Genomic DNA, 20697 nt, shown 5'->3' on the forward strand with positions numbered 1-20697 from the left:
TCCAAAGAGGACATCCAGATGGCCAACAGACACATGAAACGATGCTCAGCATCCCTCCTCATCAGGGAAATACAAATCAAAACCACACTGAGATACCACCTCACGCCAGTCAGAGTGGCTAAAATGAGCAAATCAGAGAACTCTAGATGCTGGTGAGGATGTGGAGAAACAGGCACCCTCCTACACTGTTGGTGGGAATGTAAACTGGTGCAGCCCCCTGGAAAACAGTGTGGAGGTTCCTCAAAAAATAACAATAGAACTCTCCTATGACCCAGCAACAGCACTGCTAGGAATTTACCCAAGGGACACAGGAATGCTGATGCATAGGGACACATGTACCCTAATGTTCACAGCAGCACTTTCAACACTAGCCAAATCATGGAAAGTGCCTACATGGCCATCAACTGATGAATGGATCAAGAAGGTGTGGTTTATCTATACAATGGAATACTACATGGCAATGAGAAAGAATGAAATCTGGCCTTGTGTAGCAACGTGGATGGAACTCGAGGGTGTTATGCTGAGCGAAATAAGTCAGGCAGAGAAGGACAGATACCATATGTTTGCACTCATATGTGAAACAGGAGAATCTTAACAGAGGACTATGGGGAATGGGAAGTGGAAAAAACTAGTTAAGAAGAGGGAGGAAGGCAAACCTTAAGAAACTCATACTGAGAACAAACCGAGGGTTTATGGGGGTGGGAGAGAGGGGAAAAGAGGTGATGGGCATGGAAGAGGGCACTTGCTGGGATGAGCACTGGGTGTTGTATGGAAACCAACTTGACAATAAACTATAAAAGAAAAAAGAAGAAATGAGAAACATTAAAACATGAATAAAACAACAATAAAATAAATGATGAAATGTGGAAGAGCACAGTCGCTAAGAACTGTTCTGATCCCTAGATCACCTACTGGCTTACAGCCTATGAGTCTCCGTGCCCTTCTCATTAAAATGAGGACACAAACAGCAGTGTCCTCAACTCAACGTGGTGTTGCTAGAATTAAAAGAAATAACTCACAGAAAGCACTTAAAACAGCATACTCTCAATAAATGTCTATTACTATTATTTTTATGGCAGAGACTATAATAAAAGTAAACAAAGTGCTCAGAGAACATCAACCGGAGCTAATCAGAGAGGCAAAGTTCCCTAGAGAGGACTCTGGAGATGATTCGTAAAGGCTAACAAGGAGCTGGCAGAGTGGGACTGTGTGTGTGTGTAATGAGGCGGGGGGGGGGGGGGGGGAGAGAGAGAGAGGGAGAGAGGGAGAGAGGGAGAGAGAGAGAGAGAGAGAGAGAGAGAGAGGGACACAGGTGAAAACAGTATATATTCTAGGAGGTTCAATTTCACTCGTAGTATGTTATTTAAAACATTTTGATATGACAAATTGGGAGATATTTTAAGCCAGGTTAATCTTTATTTAAAGATAAAAATTTGAGTTTGAGAATTCCCATCTGATTCCTCGCTGAACTGCTTCTGTTTGCTCCCTAAGCAGGGGGTGAAAACACTTTGCAAAGCACTGGTCTACAAACGTAAGCGCTGGCAATAGTTTTGCAGAATTAGGACTGCACCAAGCACAGCCTGAAACTGTGAGGGGCACGCTTACAGAGAGAGAGACAGGCAACCAGCTGCCTGATCCAGGAGGTACAAGCCCAGCCCCTTAAACTGGCCCACTCAGACAGCGGTCATCTGACACGCTTAGGCAAAGTCTGGAAACAATTCCCAGAGAGCCGACATCCCATGCAGGCGGTTCAGTGGAAATACAAAGGACAAATCCCCTCCCTGGCCCCATTTCGTAGCCGTCCAAAAAGATCCCCCTAAAAGGAATGGGGTCAAGGAAAGAAGGATCACTTACCAGAGTGGGTCTGCATGAGACACACTGATGACAAATGCCTCTCCTGTCTGTCCAGAAAGAGTTCGCCCACTTTTATCGATAATTGTCCCTGAAATCTTAATTAACAAAGTAAACACCATCAAAGACAGAGACTCAAATTAAGAATATGGTCACAAATGTGAAATAAAATGAGCATGCTGACTCTGTTCTTTCACAAAGAAGGGAACTGTGGAGCTCTAACAAAAGGAAGCACTTGTGGTCAGAAAGGACGTGGGCAAAGTGATTGCGGGGAGGAGCTGGTAAGCCATAAAAACAAAAACCAAGTAAAGTCACTGAGGCAAAAGAAATAACCAAGAAAACTTCTCAGTTCATACACCCGGTCTCAGAGCAGAAGGCTTGCCCAGAGACCTCAGGTTGTCCTGGCTGATACACAGCTGGTTCATCCAACACCCCTTGATTTCATTCTATTCTTTTCCCACCATCAGTCTTAGGCCTCTCCTGTGGGTCCACGTACATGCAGCCTCGTGTCATCAGTACCGGCCACATCAGTCAGCATGCAAGTCCACCCCTCCGGGGCCCTTGTCAAAAGGAGTCCCTAAGCCTTGGACCTCAGGGGACCAATTTGGCCACGCTTCCTTGGAATGGCCTGCCTTCTGCCAACCACGTCTAGTTCATTTTCTTGGCATTTGCAGAGTGTGGCCTGTTACTGGTCTAGGGCCGGTGATAGGAGGAAGGTGAACAGAGGAGGCTAAACGACACTAAAGATAGTTGTCCTTGGCAAGGAAAACAAAAACCCTACCCTCAAGATGACAGTAGTAATAAAAGGCACAATACATCATGCAGATTTTAGAACTTACAAAGATAGGCCGGGGGGGATACTCCTCTTCAAAAAGTAGCTGCAGTGCAAACAAGGCTGCCTGTAGGGGGTAAAAAGAACATCTTTATTTCTGAGAGACTGCATCCCTGGTCAGTCTAACTGGCTCATCAGAAGCCTCCCTTTTTCAATACTCCACTAGGTAAGATAAACATCACACTCTCTGGGGAAGAAGCATGTCCGCCCTGCAAGGTACAATCCCAACACGCCTTTCTCAAGTATAACACCGTGCACATTAAAACAAAACAAATGTCGGCTCAGAGTTTACTTATAAACGAGTATTTCCTCTGAGGAGGAGCTTAAGAGCTACACTCTTTCTTCCTTCTACCAGTAAAAATTAAAACTAAAGAAGAATGGGGGTGCCTGATTGGCTCAGCCAGTTAAGCGTCCAACTTCGGCTCAGGTCATGATCTCATGGCTTGTGAATTCGAGCCCAAGTCTGGCTCCGTGCTGACTGTGCGAAGCCTGGAGACTGCTTCAGATTCCGTGTCTCTGTCTCTCTCTGCCCCTCCCCCACTTGTTCTCTCTCTCTCTCTCTCTCAAAAATAAACATTAAAAAAAATTTTAATAAATAAATAAATGAATAAGAATGCCTTCACCTTCCACCATATATCCATGATAGGTACAGAAACTAACAGTGTGCATCACTGCAAAAAAGACTGAGCTCAAAATGGGCTGTAAAGTACAAATCCCAAGTTGTTGTGTACACACCCATGTTTTATTAAGTTCCAGGGAATTTATCTTCTCCTTTTTTCATTACATTTCTTGATTCTAAGAGGTGCACATTTTCATAATTTTTGGAAATCAGAATGCAACGTGTACTTAACGTAGATCTTCATTGTGATGATGGGGTTCTTTTGCATAGAAGGATATTAAATCGATGATATGAGAATTTTTTTTTTTCTTTTTTAAGAACTGACAAGTTGAGAGGCGCCTGGGTGGCTCAGTCAGCTAAGCATCCGACTTCAGCTCAGGTCATGATGTTACAGTTCGTGGGTTTGAGCCCTGTGTCGGGCTCTGTGCTGACAGCCAGCTCAGAGCCTGGAGCCTGTCTTCCGATTCTGTATCTCCCTCTCTTACTGACCCTCCCCTGCTCACACTCTCTATCTCTCTCTCAAAAATAAATAAAACATTAAAAAAAATTTAAAAAAAAAAAAAAAGAACTAGACAAGTTGATCCTAAAGACCTCATGGAAAATATACATGTAAGAACAGCCAAGAAAATTCTGACGGAAAAACAGAGGGGGAAAGAGGTTAATGAAAGCCTACCAGTTACTCAGGCTATTTTAATTATAATGCTATGGAAAATAGCAGGATGGGAGTGTGATATCAGACAGATTACTGGAATAGATTCTACCCAGACGGACTTTCGAATTTAGGATGCTCTGGGTGACATTCCACACGATTCCTACTACTGGGAAATAACAGGATACTTAATACACGATGTTAAGATAAGTAGGTACACCTTAGAGAAAAAAAGTACTAGTTAGATCTCTACCATATTCCTCACCCCAAAATAAATTCCAGGGATGTCTGGGGGACTGAGCCAGCATCTCAATGACTCTTGTTTTTGGCTTAGGTCATGACCTCTCTCAGTGGTGAGATCAAGCCCCTCTCTCAGTGGTGAGATCCACACCTAGTATGGAGCCTGCCTGGGATTCCCTCTCGCTCTGACCCTCCCCTGCTCATGCGTTCTCGAGCTCGTGCTCTTTCACTCTCTTTCTCTCTTAAATAACTAAATCTCAAAAAACATTATTTAAAAAAAAAAAAAAGGGCATCTGGGTGGCTCAGTCAGTTAAGCTTCCAACTTCAGCTCAGGTCACGATCTCACAGTCTGTGGGTTCAAGCCCTCTGTCGGGCTCTGTGCTGACAGCTCAGAGCCTGGAGCCTGCTTTGGATTCTGTGTCTCCCTGTCTCTCTCTGCCCTTCCCCGCCTCTTTAAAAAATAAACATTAAAAAAGTTAAAAATAAAAATTCCAGACACATCATGGGGGAAACCAGTCCCTAAGAATCTAAACAATGTCACGTCACACTCTCCTGTACCTGCACAGCACATCTACCACGCCCCCACACTGGTACAGTGGCTGTCCAGGGAGACCTGGATCCCAGGGAATAGGAGAAAGAAGGATATTGACTTTTCACTCCATACTTTTATGTATCTTTCACATTTAGAGCCATGTATATGTATTTACTACATCTGCATACATGCACCGAGTAGCTGTACCTGTAAATATTTACTTTCATAATTTAAAAAAAAAATTTTTTTGAAACTTAAAAAGATAACCTTTTGAAGTTTTTTTCATTCCACTGGCCTCAATTAGAAATGTTCAAGAACAGAATGGAACAGAAGACTTTTATTTAACTTTGACAAAGGCTGTGTTGGTCTTCTCACCGTATCGGGGGACTCATCACAGCCCCCACCCCACTGTCTCTTCCATCTCCCTTAACTCACCTTGGCATTGGCGGTATCAAAAATAGTTTCAATGAGTAGGATATCAACCCCGCCATCCAGGAGCCCTTGGGCCTGCTCTTTGTATGCTTCAACAAGCTCGTCAAATGCTACAGAAAATAAACCACACCGAGGACTTCAGTCATCAACATCCTCTCAGTGGCCAGGACATGTATTCATCTTTTCTAATGATACAACTAACTAGTGTAGAACCAAAAACCTACAAACCATACTTGCCTGAACTTGTCATCTACACAAAATTCTTTACCATACAGAGTATCACCATTATTCAGCTAAGTTTAATTCTTTTTGTTTTTTATTGTCTTGATGTTTAAGAAATTGACCTAGATTTACAGATTTTTCATAAAATCTCAATATAAGTGTGTTTATATATGCCAGTTTATAATGTCAACAGTGCTAGTATGTTTATATGGTTTAGACAGCTTTCTGACAGGAAATGGGGATTTAGTGGGTTATTCTATAAGAGACCAAGGTCTGATGTCCATATTTACCCAACTTCTAAGTTTCAGGCTTTTTTTTTCCAATAGGTTTTATTTCCTCAGCAGATAAAGAAACACCAAGACACCATGTACATTTGAAAGCAGGCTCAAAATAATGATAATGATGATGATGATACTCATAATAATAAGAATTAACTTTATTATTTAGGGGTTAACTACACTCCAGGGACTGTTCTAAGTCCTTTATGTCAATTAAGTCACAATAATCCTGAGGAAGATCCTGTTACTGGTCCCAATTTACAGATTTTAGGATCACTGAAACACAGGGATACTTGCAGAAGGTCAAAGATTATATACGAGAAATACTCACTAATGTTCCTGTAATCTGGTCTTTCCACTGATGGGGACACCGAGAGGGTCTTATTAGTTGGACCCAGAGCTCCTGCCACAAACCTCTTAATTCCTTTGGGAAAAGAAAAACAAGTGTAAAATCTCTAATAGGTTAAACTTTTTGTTGTGAATCAACAGGCTCTAAGATTTTCCCTCGAACACAGGTCTCTAACCCTTTATCCACAACTCTGCAACACAAAAGCACAAATGCTGTTCTTAATTCATTTGACAACAAAACGTGACATGAACTCTCCTGAACCACAAGAGGCTATTTATAGTCTTTACTGCACTTAGTGAGATAATTCATAGATTTTACTGCACACACGTGTTTGGTTATCCAGGACCCCACTGGGGAAATGATGAAATGTAGGTGAATGTGCACATATTATCACCAAGCCAGCCCAAAAGACTCTGAATTCTCGCATATCTGGCTTCAAAGCGTTTCAGTGAGTAACCCCTTTTGTATCACCACAGCCATGTTTCGGTAGATTATCTCCCCTTATTCTTAAGAAATCTTGAAGGTCCTGAACTTGACACAGAATCTATGAGAGCCCCTCACGGAAGCATTCAACTTGAAATGCTCTCCAGTATTGTGTTACAGGCCTTTCACTGTGGGAGGATATTTAATCAGGATTAACAATTATAAAGCCTAAATTAAAGTATGAAAGAGATCAAATCTTACTTTTTTAAAATAATCCTTTAATAACCTTTCCTCCAAGCTAGATTCCAGGTGCTTCTAAAAGAGCCTCCAATGTTATGCTCATTTACATGTCACGACAGAAGCTAAGGGGGAGGAAGGGGGGGTGCCCTGCCCCTTGCCTTTGGTGACAGTAACCACTCAGTAACCTGGGTTATGCTAGGTCATTTAACTGAAGACCACTGACTAGTTGATAACCCAGCCTTTGAACAGGTTACCTTCCCCAAAGCTGACCAATAATGTGGCCATAAGAAAAATGTCCTCCTCTTTCCTCATTTCAGGGGGGTCAATATTCTCTGACCTGCGGCCCTGCTGGGCTGACAGTCTCTGCATGTCCCTGGACTTAAGCATTATCTCTCAGAAGCAGAGCTCCCATGAACTGCTTCAGTCTTCATTAGTATGCTGTGTCTAACTTCCTAACAATTCTGCTTTATATTTTCTCCTGTTGGCAAAAATCTTACATTTCCAAAATCTTTAGTGGCTCCATATATTTCTTCTATTCCTTTCCCTCCCTCAAAGCCTCCCTACCAGCTGGCGCCCAAGTCATGTGAATGGCAGCCAGCCAGGAGGTTGGTTATTTCAGGGAGCCACTTTTCAAGTCCCAGCAAGACTAAATCTAATGCCACACTCCTGGGTGTGCAGCACAGAGCCTTCAAGGACATCAGTGGTAGGAAGCGGAAAATGCTCAAAAGGCAGTATCTCTTTACCTAAATAAGCCAATCATGGGGATGAGGTAGCTTTAAAGGGATAGGAGCAAGTACCTTAATGTTAACCAAGATAACCAGCTGGCTATCACCTTAATTACCTAATGATGTGCTTCCAAAGGGAGAAAAATAATTTTTGTTGCAAATATGCAAGGAAGCTGCTGCGGTCCTGGCTACAAAAGTAAGCTAGAGCCCCAGTACAGTAAACACAGCATCAAGCCTGAGCCCCCAGGCACGGAATAAGTTCAGAGATGCTAAGCACCTGATTAGGGAAGGGCAGAGAGTAACTTACACACAAAGACAAAGCAGTGTCTGTGGCGTGGCCAGCAGGCTGACAGTCACAGGAGGGAAAAGGGCCATAAGGACAGCACACTGTAGCTCAGAATCTCAGAGGAACCATCTCTGTGAACAGGAGAGGACAATGTTCCTTACCTGTCTGAACAGAGACCTCCTCGGCGGCTTTCCGGGCCACTGCCGCAGAGCACTTGTTCATCCGGTAGGCCTAGAACACCAAGCGCAGACATTAGCTGGCTCTTCTCTTCCTCCATACAAGTAAGGATCCTGCCCTTATAAAACCCAGTTTTATTCATTAAGGAAGTACAGAGGGAATTAACAGAAGGTTTGAATGAAATCTTAGCCAAGAAGGCCTATCAGCTGCCCCAGCCGTGAAGACAGCAGGAAAGAGGAGAGTTTTTGAGACCTGCTTTTAGCTTCTTCCCCTAAACCATGAGCAGTATAATAAACAGGCAATCCCTGGACATGTGGTATGTCAAAGAGTAAGCTGATATAGTTAAATACTCTGTGAATTAGAGAAAGGCATGGTAATGGGAAAAACACAAGCTTCAGAAACAGGCGACCTGGGCTGGAGGACCAGCTCTGCCAAGGGCCTGTGTGGCCAGTCCCCTTTGCAATGTCTCCAGCCTTGACTTCCTTCACTGGACAGTGGCTGCACGCAGTGGCTCCCAACTTTCTGCAGATCACTGACCTTTAGAATTTCATAAAGGGCCATAAATCCTCTCACTGGGAAATAAAATGTACAAACACTCAAAGTAATGCGGGCAATTTAAAGAGGTTTGTAGGCCTCTTCAAACCCTTTCACAGACCAGGTTAGAAGGTACTAGACTTGTGGTCTTCAGGATCCCTTCTAAGATTCTATGTGCCATGTATCCTCATAGTTAGCAATTCAGAAACCAGAATATCCTAAAATAGGGGGTGGCAAAGCCCCCGGGGCAAATCTAGCCTGGGCCTGTTTTATAAATAAAATGTTACTAGAATACAGGCAAGCTCATTCATTTGCATATTGTCTATTGCTGCTTTGGCATTATAACAGCAGAGTTGAGTAGTTGCTGTATATGGCCAACAAAGCCTACAAAATTTATTTAACTGGCCCTTTACAGAAAGTTTGCCAACTCCTGCCCTAAAATCACATGAAACTAATCATTTTCCCTGGATAACTGAAAAGACACATGATCTCACAAAACCCCAACATGAGAGAAATCAGTATTGGAGCATCAGAACTACCTGCATGAAAACAGAGGCATGTGTCGGGAAAAATCCACACAAAAAAGGGAACGGCAGCATCTACTATGTATTCCCATCATCCACATTTTACAAAATTTGAAAAAGGGGCATCATGTTGATCAAAAAGAAACCCGATCTCTACCCCACACCCACTAGGATGGGTACTTTCACAAAACAAAACCCAAAAAACAGAAGCTAACAAGTCAACACAGCCGTAGAAAATTGGAACCCTCGTGCGCTGTTGGTGGGAATACAAAACGGTGCAGCCACTGTGGGAAACAGTATGGTGGTTTCCCAAAAAATGAATTACCATATGAAGCAGCAATTCCCCCTCTGTGTACTTAGTCACAGGAAACAAAGATGCAAGATCATCTGTACTAAGTAGCAGCACTGTTCGCAGTAACCAAAAGGTGGATTCAACCCAAGTGTCCCCAACAAATGAACAAGAAAACAAAATGTAGTATGTATAAATATATATAATGGAGCATGATTTGGCCTTAGAAAGGAAGGAAATTCTAACACAGCCTACAGCATGAGTGAACTTGGAAAACATTATGCAAATAAGCCAGTTGTAAAAGAATAAACACTGTATATGATGTACCCAGAGGAGTCGAATTCGTAGAGAAAGAAAGACAGTGGTGGTTTCTGGGGTGGAGGCGGGTGGCGGGAGAACAGGGAGTTTCTGTTTAATGAGAACAGAATCTCAGTTCTACAAGATGACAAGAGTTCCTGAGATGGACAGTGTGATGATCGCACACCATGAACGTACTTAATGTCACTGAATTGTACACTCAGAAATGGCTAAGATCATCAATTTTAGGCTACGTATGTCATCCGACAATTAAAGAAGAAAAAAAAAGAAAATCAAATCTGCCACCTAGGACATAAAAAGCTCTTCCCAAACTGCACACACAGCCAATCATAATGCCTTGATCAGCCGCCACTGAATAATAAGTATCATTTTTATTTGATTATGTGCCCATAAGAGAAACCAGTTACAAAATGAATGGTCTGCCATGTTCAGAAGCAGAAGAGATTCAAAGTGCTTTGCAAGCCTGACCATGAAAAGTAGGTATCTAGGCACTGGCTGGACTCTGCAGCTTCTGGTGGTTTTCTCACCAGCAACTACCACCAAGGCAGCAAATGCTCAGGAACGTCTTAGACTTGAGGCACAATGGAATTCTTACCAAGTGTTCGAGGCCATAATCAGCTTGGGCAATATTAGTGCTGCTGAAAGTATTTGTTTCAATGATATCTGCTCCAGCCAGCAAGTAGTCCTGTAACAGGAGACAGTAAGGTCAGTGCTGTGAGTTTTAGAACGCCTGTCCCCCAACAACAAATACAATTTTTCATTGGCACCACCACCAGACACCCCCAACACCACTTACTAAGCATACAGCATGACACTAGGGGTGAGAGGTGCAAAAAAATGTAAACATTTCAGAGAAAGGAATGTGGTCTAAATAAACAAACTCAGAGTCTGAATTGACAGAGTTCACATGCTAAGCTATATGAACTAAATCAAGTTCCTTAGACTCTGAGTTTCAGTCTCCTCACTGGAAAGTACTAGAACCCAACTCCACACAGTGGCTGTATAATAACACAAGCATCAAGTTCTGGCCCGAACAGCACTCTCCAGCCTCGGCACAATCACCCCCACTGACAACTGCATTGTGAGCACCCAGTTCTGCCGAACTGTCTCGGCCCTGACATCCCGGTCCCTCTAGGCCAGAGCTGCACTCTTGCAGGAGCCTGAGGATCTCCACACCTTCCTGTGCTCCCTGTTCGAAATCCACCTTCCACACTTCACTCTTTGGACAACACCTTCTAACCTCAATCTGATGAACACTCTGGAATCTCTCAGCTCCCTAGATTTTCCAGTACTGTTTGCAGAAGAGCTGGAAAATGAAAACCAAGATTTACCTATTTACAAGTTACAAACATCCAAGATATCCACCAACTGGGAAATAAGCTAGAATTGATCCAGCTGATAACATGCTTTGTGGCAGCTAAAAAATACCGTGTGTATTTACATATGCTGACGTCGAAAAATCTCCAAAAGTATCGTTGACTAGAAACCAAAATTGATTGATATGTAAAGTATGACCACAAAGTTTAAAACATGCAAGTACACAAATGGTAATAATTTTCTACAGATACATGTGTATCCACATACACATACATATGCATATATACACATATAAACGCATAACAAACTGATCTGGAAAGACACACACCAACTAATGTAAGTGGTTAGATCAAGAGAAAAAACAAATTTGGAGTGGTGGTCAAAAGCAAATTTATTCTTACCTATGGGTTTTGTTTAATAAGAGCAAATTAAACTTAATTTTTCAAAAAAGAGCAAGAAAAATTGGAAACATTAATGCCTAGGAATAAATTCATTAAGTAACAATATATACACAGAGTACATTATGAAGTTATTAAAACATGTTTTAGAATATTTAATGCTCATGTATACAGATAAAAAAATCAAATTATAATACGGTATAAAGTAATCCCAATAGAATCCCAATTTTCTAAATTTCAATATAAAAAACTAGATTAAAATATAAATTAAAATATGTGAATAAGTTATGTATTGGTATTGATAGGTTCTGGTTTTGATTTTCTCTTTTATGGTTTTCCATTTACCTAGTTACTTCCTTTTTTTAAGCAATAAACACGTATTATCTTTACAATTACAGGGAAATTTTTTCTAAAATCACAACTTTCTCCCACTTTGTGTCAATTTGAAAATGTTTATAGTATACAGTTTAAAAAGTGTTTCTTCTAGCTCTTCAACCTCTTTCTATGTCTTTTTTCCTGGCTCAGAATCCCACTCAAGGGCCCTACGCAGAAATCATGCGATCAGGGGCAACATCCCTGCTCCTCCCTTTCCTCGTGGGGAAAGCTGCCAAGATTAAAGGACTTTAAGGAGAGCATTTGTAGAGGCAACAGAGGTGCTGAATTCTGTTTTGTGACAGTGATGCCTAAGGCACTCACAGGGCAGTCCTCGTGGCCTGCTCCCACAGACATTCTCCGGGTAGAACCAAAGTTGTGGCCACACCAGCCCTTGTGGTTCTTATAACTGCAAAATACATCTCAGCAACAACCACGGGGCACTTTGGGGAGAAAAAGGTATATTACTCACAAGTCCTGGAGGGTACCGGCATGCCCAGGGCCACACTGCGAGGGCTGAGGGGCACATGGAAGGGTGAGCACAGGCATGGGGTTCTGCTTCTTCTGGGGTATAAGGATGGGGTGGCAGTGTCACTCTTTATTACTGAATTTAAGGCATGAGAGTAGGAATCAAGGCAAGGAAAGAGAAAAATGGGGTCACTCAAATAGCTGGTTGTCTGGATCACCCAAGACTCTAAAAGCAGAACTTCATGGGTGGGAACAGCCTGGTTTCTTATCTAAGTGTTCAGTCAGTAGCTGGGTCATGTTTAATACGAGATTCATGTCTTTGAAATGGATATACTGGCAACCAAAAGCTTAATGTCAGGCACTTGCATTATAATCACAGAAACTTACTGCCAGATAACTACACTACGCCAGAACCTGGACATTCCGTAAAAATTAACCATTGGGGGATCTTATCTGTGGTCACTAACTCCACTAGAAAAAGTGTGAAAATAACCTGTTTCCTTTCTTCATCCACATGGTATGTTCTCTGCATTCGTAGAACTCTAGCTAGTAAACGTACCCCTAAAAATGGGAAACCCACCTACACTACACTAGAATTCCCATTATGAGCAAAGGAAAGGCATTTTCTTCAAATGAATGCCCTTCTCCATCTTACATAGAACGAAGTCTTGACCACATAATAAAATGATCCCTTCCATACTCAGTGGAATACTTAATCATGAAGTGATTTGTTTAGCTGAATTTTTTTTAAATAAGAGCCTGAAACACCTATAACAATGCTGCTTATTTTCTCTAGAAACTAAAATGCTCTCACTTAGCTGGTAAATATGCTTCTTCCTTCTAACTGAATCCAGACCAGGAAAAGTTAATTAAAACAGATTAACTAAAATCACGTTAATACCTCTTTTAGTCACAGTTTTGTGAAATTCCTATGATAACCTATACAACAATTTCATTGTGTTTATTTTTAAATTTTAAAAATATACTGTAACCAGTTACCTCCTCCTGATCTCTTTATGTTGACTAACCAATTTTATCGGACACAGAAAAACAGAATGAAAGGGGATGGGATTTCAAGTCAGGGAGGCTCCCTAATGTCAGATAAGTTCCTTAACCTCTGTGAGGCTCAACTTCCAAATCTACAAAATGAGAATAACTACCTTTGATTTTATTTTGTCAGGGCTGTCATGTGACAAGGAAAGTGTATGTGAAAACCCCAATTTGTCTGAGAACTTTATGGTATCTTACTGGACTTTAAATGCCTTGAAGGCAGAAAAACCACCTTTCTGAACTCCTTATCCTGAATGCTCATCACAGTGCATGACCTTTATTTGGTGTCCAATAAGGCTTCTTTGTGAACAAATCACCTCTTTCTTCTGTACCCTCCAGGCACTGGGGACAGTCCGCCCTCAGTACACGAAACAACTTACAGAATAAGGAAATGAACATGGATGACCCTTGGGGATACTTTACCTTATGGATTTGGTAAATGACATTGGGTTGAGTTACACTTAAAATGTCATTGTTGCCTTTTAGTGGCCTGGCGTGATCTTTAAATTCGTGACCTCGGAAGTCTTCTTCACTTAGCTTATGCTGCTGGATCATGGTGCCCATCCCTCCATCCAGCACCATAATCCGCTCCCGTAGAATGGCTTCGATCTCATTCTGCAGGGTTTTCTTCACACCTGGTTTAAAGAAAGTGAAAATCTGACTTTCAAAACTGAAAGGTGAAAAAGACAGGGGGAGGAGGTTTTTAAGAATTACTGGAAAGCCACAGAACTACACTTATTGGAGTCCCTGAAAATTCCTAATGTTGAGCCTCTTCCTTGGTTCATCTTTTCCTGGCTACCCTCAACACATTCCATTATCTGCTGTCCCAAACCTTCTTTTAGCTTCAAGTCCTTTTCCCTCTGTAGGGGATCCTACCTAATCCTGTCCAAAGAAGTCTTCTGTTGGAGCTCCAAAATTCACCCGCCTCTACCTCAAAATCCTCTTATAGCTTGGCTTACTCCATTTTCCTTCTCTCTCTACCTAGGGAGAGAGCACTTCTCTACTCACTGCAGATCTGATGGCAGAGGATGCCTCTAGACCTCCCATTTTCATAAAAAGTCTAACCATTTTTCCCCAGGTCCCTACTGTATTCACTTTTCAATCCAGAAATACAAGCTGTTTTCAGTCTTTAAGACAGTTTACTATTTACTATAAAACAACTTCGCCCCCACATATACAAATTCTGAGATCTTGTTAAAGGATTCATCATATACGCAAGAGATCAAAGTTTTTTTAACTCTAAACAAAACATCCGATTTTTTATGAAAACTTTGACACATTCTATAATTTATGTGGAAAATAAAAGCCCAGAAAAAAGCTGAATTAACTTTGAAAAAGTAGAGTTTATATACCATATAAACTAAAATATTATACCATAAAACTACATTCCCATAAGGAAAAATAAAATATAGGACATCTTCATTACTTAGAATAGGGAAAGACTTAAGACTCAAAAGCCTAACCTATAATATTAAAAAAAAACGATGAATTTGATTCCATAAAAACTAAGGATTCTTATTAAATGAAAGTCACCATAGACAAAAATAAACTGATTACAAACTGGAGGAAGATTCTGCAGTGTCTAAAACTGAAAGGGACTAACATCTATCATATACAAGGAACTCTTACAAAGATGTGAATAGTCAAGTCACGGGGAGGATAAATAATACTCAACACCTATTGAAGAGATGCTCAAACTCATTAGTGATTAGATGTGAATTGAAACAAGATGAGGGGCACCTGGGTGGCTCAGTCCATGATCTTTCAGTTCGCTAGTTCAAGCCCCACATTGGGCTCAGTGCTGACAGCTCAGGGCCTGGAGTCTGCTTCGTATTTTGCGTCTCTCTCTGTCTCTGCACCTCCCTGGCTCATGCTCTGTCTCTCTCTTCTTCAAAAATAAACATTTAATACAAATCAAAACCACACTGAGATACCACCTCATGCCAGTCAGAGTGGCTAAAATGAGCAAATCAGAGGACTCTTAATGCTGGCGAGGATGTGGAGAAACAGGCACCCTCCTACACTGTTGGTGAGAATGTACACTGGTGCAGTGTGGAGGTTCCTGAGGAAATTAACAATAGAACTCCCCTATGACCCAGCAATAGCACTGCTAGGAATTTACCCAAGGGATACAGGAGTGCTGATGCATAGGGGCACATGTACCCCAATGTTCATAGCCAAAACACGGAAAGAGCCTAAGTGTCCATCAATGGATGAATGGATCAAGAAAGATGTGGTTTATCTATACAATGGAATACTACATGGCAATGAGAAAGAATGAAATCTGGCCATGTGTAGCAACATGGATGGACCTTGAGGGTGTTACTCTGAGTGAAATAAGTCAGGCTGAGAAGGACAAATACCATATGTTTGCACGTATAGGAGGATTAGGAGGAACTTAACGGAGGACCGTGGGGGAGAAGAAGGGGGTAAATAGTGGGGGAGAGGGAGAGAGGCAAACCATGAGAGACTCTTGAATGCTGAGAACAAACTGAGGACTGATGGGTGTGTGTGTGGGGGGGGGGTGATGGGCATGGAGGAGGGCACTTGTGGGGATGAGCACTGGGTGTTATATGGAAACTAACTTGACAATGAACTATTTGTAAAAAAAAAAAAAAAAAAAAAAAAAAAAATTTAAAAAAAAAAAAAAAAAAAAAAACTATGATCAATATTGCCAATAAAACAGAAGACAAAAGCCAAAAAAATAATAATAAACATTTAAAATATTAAATTGTGCTTATAAAAAAAAAACAAGATGATACTTGGGGTGCCTGGGTGGCTCAGTCAGTTGCGTGTCCAACTTCAGCTCAGGTCCTGATCTCACAACTCATGGGTTCAAGCCCAGCATCTGGCTGGCTCTGTGCCGATAGTACAGAGCCTGGAGGCTGCTTCAGATTCTGTGTCTCTGTCCCTCTCTGCCCCTCCCCTGCTCGCTCCCTGTCTCTCTCTCTCTCAAAAGTAAACAAACATTTAAAAAAAAATTTTTTTTAAGATGATAGTTATTTACACTCAGTGGTTGAGCAATAATTAGAACACTGGATAAACTCAGAGAAAATGTAAACCCTTATTTGCTGGAATGCAGACAGCCATTCTGAACAGAACCCCAAGGGGTCTTCCTCCCAGACCTGTGGGTTTAAGTGTTCACTGTTCTTATATTCTCCAGTAAAGGATTATCTTTCACTGGCTTCTAATCACCTTTGCCCTCCAGAACCTTCTCATAAAAGTAAGCCACCTTAAGAATTCTTTACCTTGCCAGGAAGAGCAGTCATTGAGATCTTCCACGAAGAACACTAACCAAAATATGCTCGTGCTTATCTGCATTCAGTTCACTGTGTACAGAACATCCTGTACATTTTACTCCCGACTAGTCAGGTTCTTAACAGGGCACATCCTCCCCAACATCTCTCACAGTGAAAACAGCAATATGGAGTTTCTGCACATCCCCATTTAGCTGAGGCCTTCTGCTGTTGGTACATCTACATAAAAGGGAAACCACCTATTTCCTTTTTTAATTAAATGGGAAGGAGAAGGTAAGAAGTCATGAAGCAGAGGGGCGCCTGGCTGGTTCAGGTCAGTTGGGAGTCCTACTTCGGCTCAGGTCAGGGTTCCGTGGCTTGTGAGTTCGAGCCCCATGTCGGGCTCTGTGCTGACAGCTCAGAGCCTGGAGTCTGCTTTGGATCCGCTGTCTCCCCCTCTCTCTGCCCCTCCCCTGCTCATGTTCTGTCTGTCTCTCCTTCAAATATAAACATTAAAAAATTGTTTTAAATAGAAAAAAATCAAGAAGCAGACACATTATTCAAAGAACTCTATATAGGCCTCTGTACATCTTATTTGATAGCATCGGTGACAAAACGTTTCTCAGTTACATTTCTACTGGTTTCAACACCCCTACTGGAACCCTAGAGTCAAGAGGCTCACTAGCTCCCCTCTGGTAAATTTCCTTCTGAGACAGGAGTGCAGTATTCGCCCCCTGCCCAAGATGAACACCCTCACTCTGTCACAGGCAGCTGCTGTTCTGTCCTTATGACTGGTTCTCTCCTTGCTACACTGCCTACCTCATTCCTCACATGTTTTCATGGGTAGATTTGACCACAAGTTTTAACCAGGGATGACCTTACAGATCCAGAGCTCATTATAAAGCTGAAATTATTTTCGGTTCTTGAGCTAAACTAGTTTTTTTCCTCAGTGTTACTCTCAGAGACACCAACCTCACCATCAGCTACGATCACTACTTCCCATCACGACCTTTCTACCTGCTCATTTTGCACAGTGATAATCCTGTGTACACTGGAGTTCGCAGAACTACTGCTCTACCCCTGTTGTGGAAAAGAAACGTTCACTGCAGTTTCAAACGGTTCTCTGGGTTTGCTATGTCTCTCAGCTCGTGAACTTCTTTGGATGAGGACAACAGGTGCTCAATAAAGGCGTACTCCGTAAGAACGTTAACTCATGCCAAACTTCCAAAGCCCTGCTGGAACACGTTGCACCAAGCTGCAAAAAGTTTCGTTACTTTGATATTAAGAGCCTGTTTCAGAGACAGGACGCGGGGACCGGGCGGTGCTTCGCGGCTGCTGATGGTCTGGGGAGCGAGGGGTACAGGTGCGGAAGGAACCAAGCAGAACAACGTGGGCCCTCGGGCTGCTCCGCAGGCTCAAAGATGCCGCCCGCCCGCGCGCGCGCGCGCGTCTCCAAATGGGGAGGAGAATCACCCCGGGGATTAGGAGCCCACAGCAGGAGTCAATAAACAACCGAACCGCGGAGACCCGGTGGCAACGTTACCGGAAGGCGTCAGCTCCGGCAGCGCGGGTGACATGCCGCCGAGTCTCCTCCTCCTCAGGCCAGGGGCAAAGCCGGGAAGTCGCGCTCTACACAGGAGACGGCCAAGAGCGACGCCAGCCAGCGCCCGGGAGCCTGCCTCCGAGGCCCAGGTCGCTGGGGACGCCAAGGGCCCCAGAGCCCGCCGCGCCCCAGGCCTTGCGCGCACCCCGCGCGGCGCGGGAGGTGCCCCCACAGGACCTGGGCGCCGCGCGGGAATGACAGACGCACCCTCGGCGGCTACAACGCTCGAGCACGTGCTTTCTTCCCGGTCACCCGGCTTGTCCTCCGCGCGGGGCTGGCGGCCAGAAACGCGCGGCCCAAGGCCGGGTCGCGGGAAAGGAGCGGACCGAAACCAAAAAGGAGGAAAACGTGGCGTCCAGGACGCGGGACCAACGCTCTCAGCCCCCTTAGGCTTTGGGACACCTCACAACGCAATTAGTTTCTGCGCTCAATCTAGCCTCTGCGCGGGAGGTCCCGCCCCTTCCAGCCTATGATTGGTCTGTACGAGCACGTCACGGCTGTATTGGCTGATCTATTTGAACCAATCACCCGAGGGTTCGCCCCAGGGCTCTCTGGGAGTTGTAGTCCAGGATCCCAGGCAGTCAGTGTTAAGAGCCCCAAACGGTAAAGTCGCATGGAGGTTTTGCGCATCTCCGAGCCGAATATCCAGAAGTGCGGCCAGAGTGGCCTCTCCAAGTTTAAATCGTGGTGCGAAGTCGGCGCTGGTTTTCAACGTGTTGTAGTGTCAAGAGCCAGGACTGTGGAGTCAGAAGACCAAGTACCAGTCACAGTTTGCTACTGACTGGCTCTGGGCAACATAATTGATCTCTGAGTCAACACCACTCTACACTCTGTAAGCAAGAAATGATAGGGTGTCAGTAATTGCTATTGTATAAGGTCGTAGTAGGGAGAAAATGAGATCGTTTGAACGCATTGTGGAAACTCGAAGGTACATATAGGCATGTTAACTGTCACTGACAGTAAAATTTTATTGAGCACTTATTATGTATCTTGCATTGGATATGCAAAGAAATGCCTCTATCTTGGAGAAGGAACTCACACCCTACTTAAAACTAATAATTGAGCAGGACAAAAAGAGAATCATGTATAGGTGACACAAGAACTGCAGTACTCTAAAGGTCTTGGGGGGAAGCTTCAAGGAATTAACTGGGTCTTGAAGACTAAAAGTGTGTGCCCAGTGAGGCCATTTCTATTGGGAGAAAGTCCCTGGGTAGAACACAGTACTTGAGAGAATTTGAAAATAAAGGACGGGTTCTGTAAGGATACGCCTGGTAGATGGGAGGAAAGCAAATGAATTTAGAAAAATAAAATTGAGACCAAACTGCAAAGTTTACGAAGCTTTTATTTAAGTACAAATTTGCATGCCTTTCTTAACTTTATTGTATGTAATTATACCTCGATTTTTTACATGTAAAAATTATAATAATAATAATAATGTATATAGCATCTTTACCAAAAATAGTCATACTTGGAGATGGGGAGATCAGAGTGAGTGGGGAGAAAATGGAGCAAAGGAGAGTGTGAGAGGGATAGTATGGCCCTGAAAGGCTGAAGATCTTGTTAAGATTGTAAGGGCTAGTTTTCAATTATCGCCTGTCTCACAGTTTGTTGATGAGTCCCTCGAAAAATTATATTTTAGATACCTAGTACTTAGTATCCTCTATCTTAGTAGAAATTGCAGGAATTGTGTATCAAGTCTCTATTTTTAACAAGTCATCAGATACTTGCTTTATCAGCTAAAACAGACCAGATCTAGTGTTTTCTTAGTCTAAAGGGGCAGTGAATTCCTCGTAAAGAAACTGACACAACCTAAAGAAAAGTTCCAGGAACACTGTTAGGGGTTGAACTGTGTCCCCCAACGCAAATGTTGAAGTCCTCTAAATGCTAGCACTTCAGAATATGAACTTCCTTGGAAATAGGCCTGGTGCACATGTAACAAGTTAAGATGAGGTCCAAGTGGAATGACACTTAGTCCAATGTGACTGATATCAGAGAGAGATGTCTCTCATTAGAAGAGGAGAGAGACACCCAAGAGAAAAAAACAGCCACGTAGCAGCCAAAGCAGAGGTTGGCATGACACCTTGGTTTTAGTTTTCAGGACTGTGACACAATACATTTCTCTTGTTTGTGGCCCATCCCCCTCCCCTTTGTGTGGTACTTCTTTAGAACAGGCCTAGGAAACTGATACAAATACATCTTTAGATGAGGTAGACCACCAAGGCAAAGCTTCAATTTCTCTGTCTTTGTGGAAGAGAACCTATTTTCTTATTTTGATGATAGTCTGAAGCACATCTTCACCCTGACTCTCATTAAGCTCATCCATCAGACCCATTATAAGGCTCCAAATGACCCCTTGGGAGTTTGGGGCGTCTTTCCCAGTGGGTTTGTCTTACAGAGAAAGAAGCGCTGACTGGTCAAGCTATATAACCAAACCTCACTGTATGCCAGCAGTAAACTGTATTCTAGCTTTATACGTTATTCCATGGGCTTGCCTGTGTATGTCAAACCCATTGGGTTGAACTGCTGTCCTGCTAGTCAAGAGTCCTGAGACAGTAAACTGAGAGCCAGTTCTGGAACAAGGTGTTGTTTCCCCTGGGGTGTGTCAAGAAGACCATCGAAGATCCCTGACTCTGTCGTCCCTCCCTCAAATCCTTTCATAATCTCAAGACTTTGAGCCATCCTCAGAGCACATAGGTCAACAAGCACTTTGATTACCAACGTGAATTGCACTAA

The 20697-nt window shown here is 43.0% G+C and overlaps 1 protein-coding gene across 1 annotated transcript in view; it reads right to left on the reverse strand.

The window, feature by feature from the left end:
- Positions 1-18370, reverse strand: part of MTR (5-methyltetrahydrofolate-homocysteine methyltransferase) — a 102525-nt gene extending 84155 nt beyond the window's left edge. The window contains exons 1-8 of the mRNA XM_039247166.1: positions 17905-18370; positions 13549-13760; positions 10116-10205; positions 7840-7909; positions 5987-6079; positions 5159-5265; positions 2691-2750; positions 1855-1949 (exon numbers count right to left, since the gene is read on the reverse strand). Of these exons, the coding sequence (XP_039103097.1) occupies positions 1855-1949; positions 2691-2750; positions 5159-5265; positions 5987-6079; positions 7840-7909; positions 10116-10205; positions 13549-13760; positions 17905-17938 (761 nt within the window). The 5' untranslated portion in view covers positions 17939-18370. The remainder of the gene's footprint in view (positions 1-1854; positions 1950-2690; positions 2751-5158; positions 5266-5986; positions 6080-7839; positions 7910-10115; positions 10206-13548; positions 13761-17904) is intronic.
- Between the last annotated feature and the right edge of the window lie 2327 nt (positions 18371-20697).

This window comes from Hyaena hyaena, unplaced genomic scaffold (genome assembly GCF_003009895.1).
Source record: "Hyaena hyaena isolate Hyena2069 unplaced genomic scaffold, ASM300989v1 scaffold_288, whole genome shotgun sequence".
NCBI lineage: Eukaryota > Metazoa > Chordata > Mammalia > Carnivora > Hyaenidae > Hyaena > Hyaena hyaena.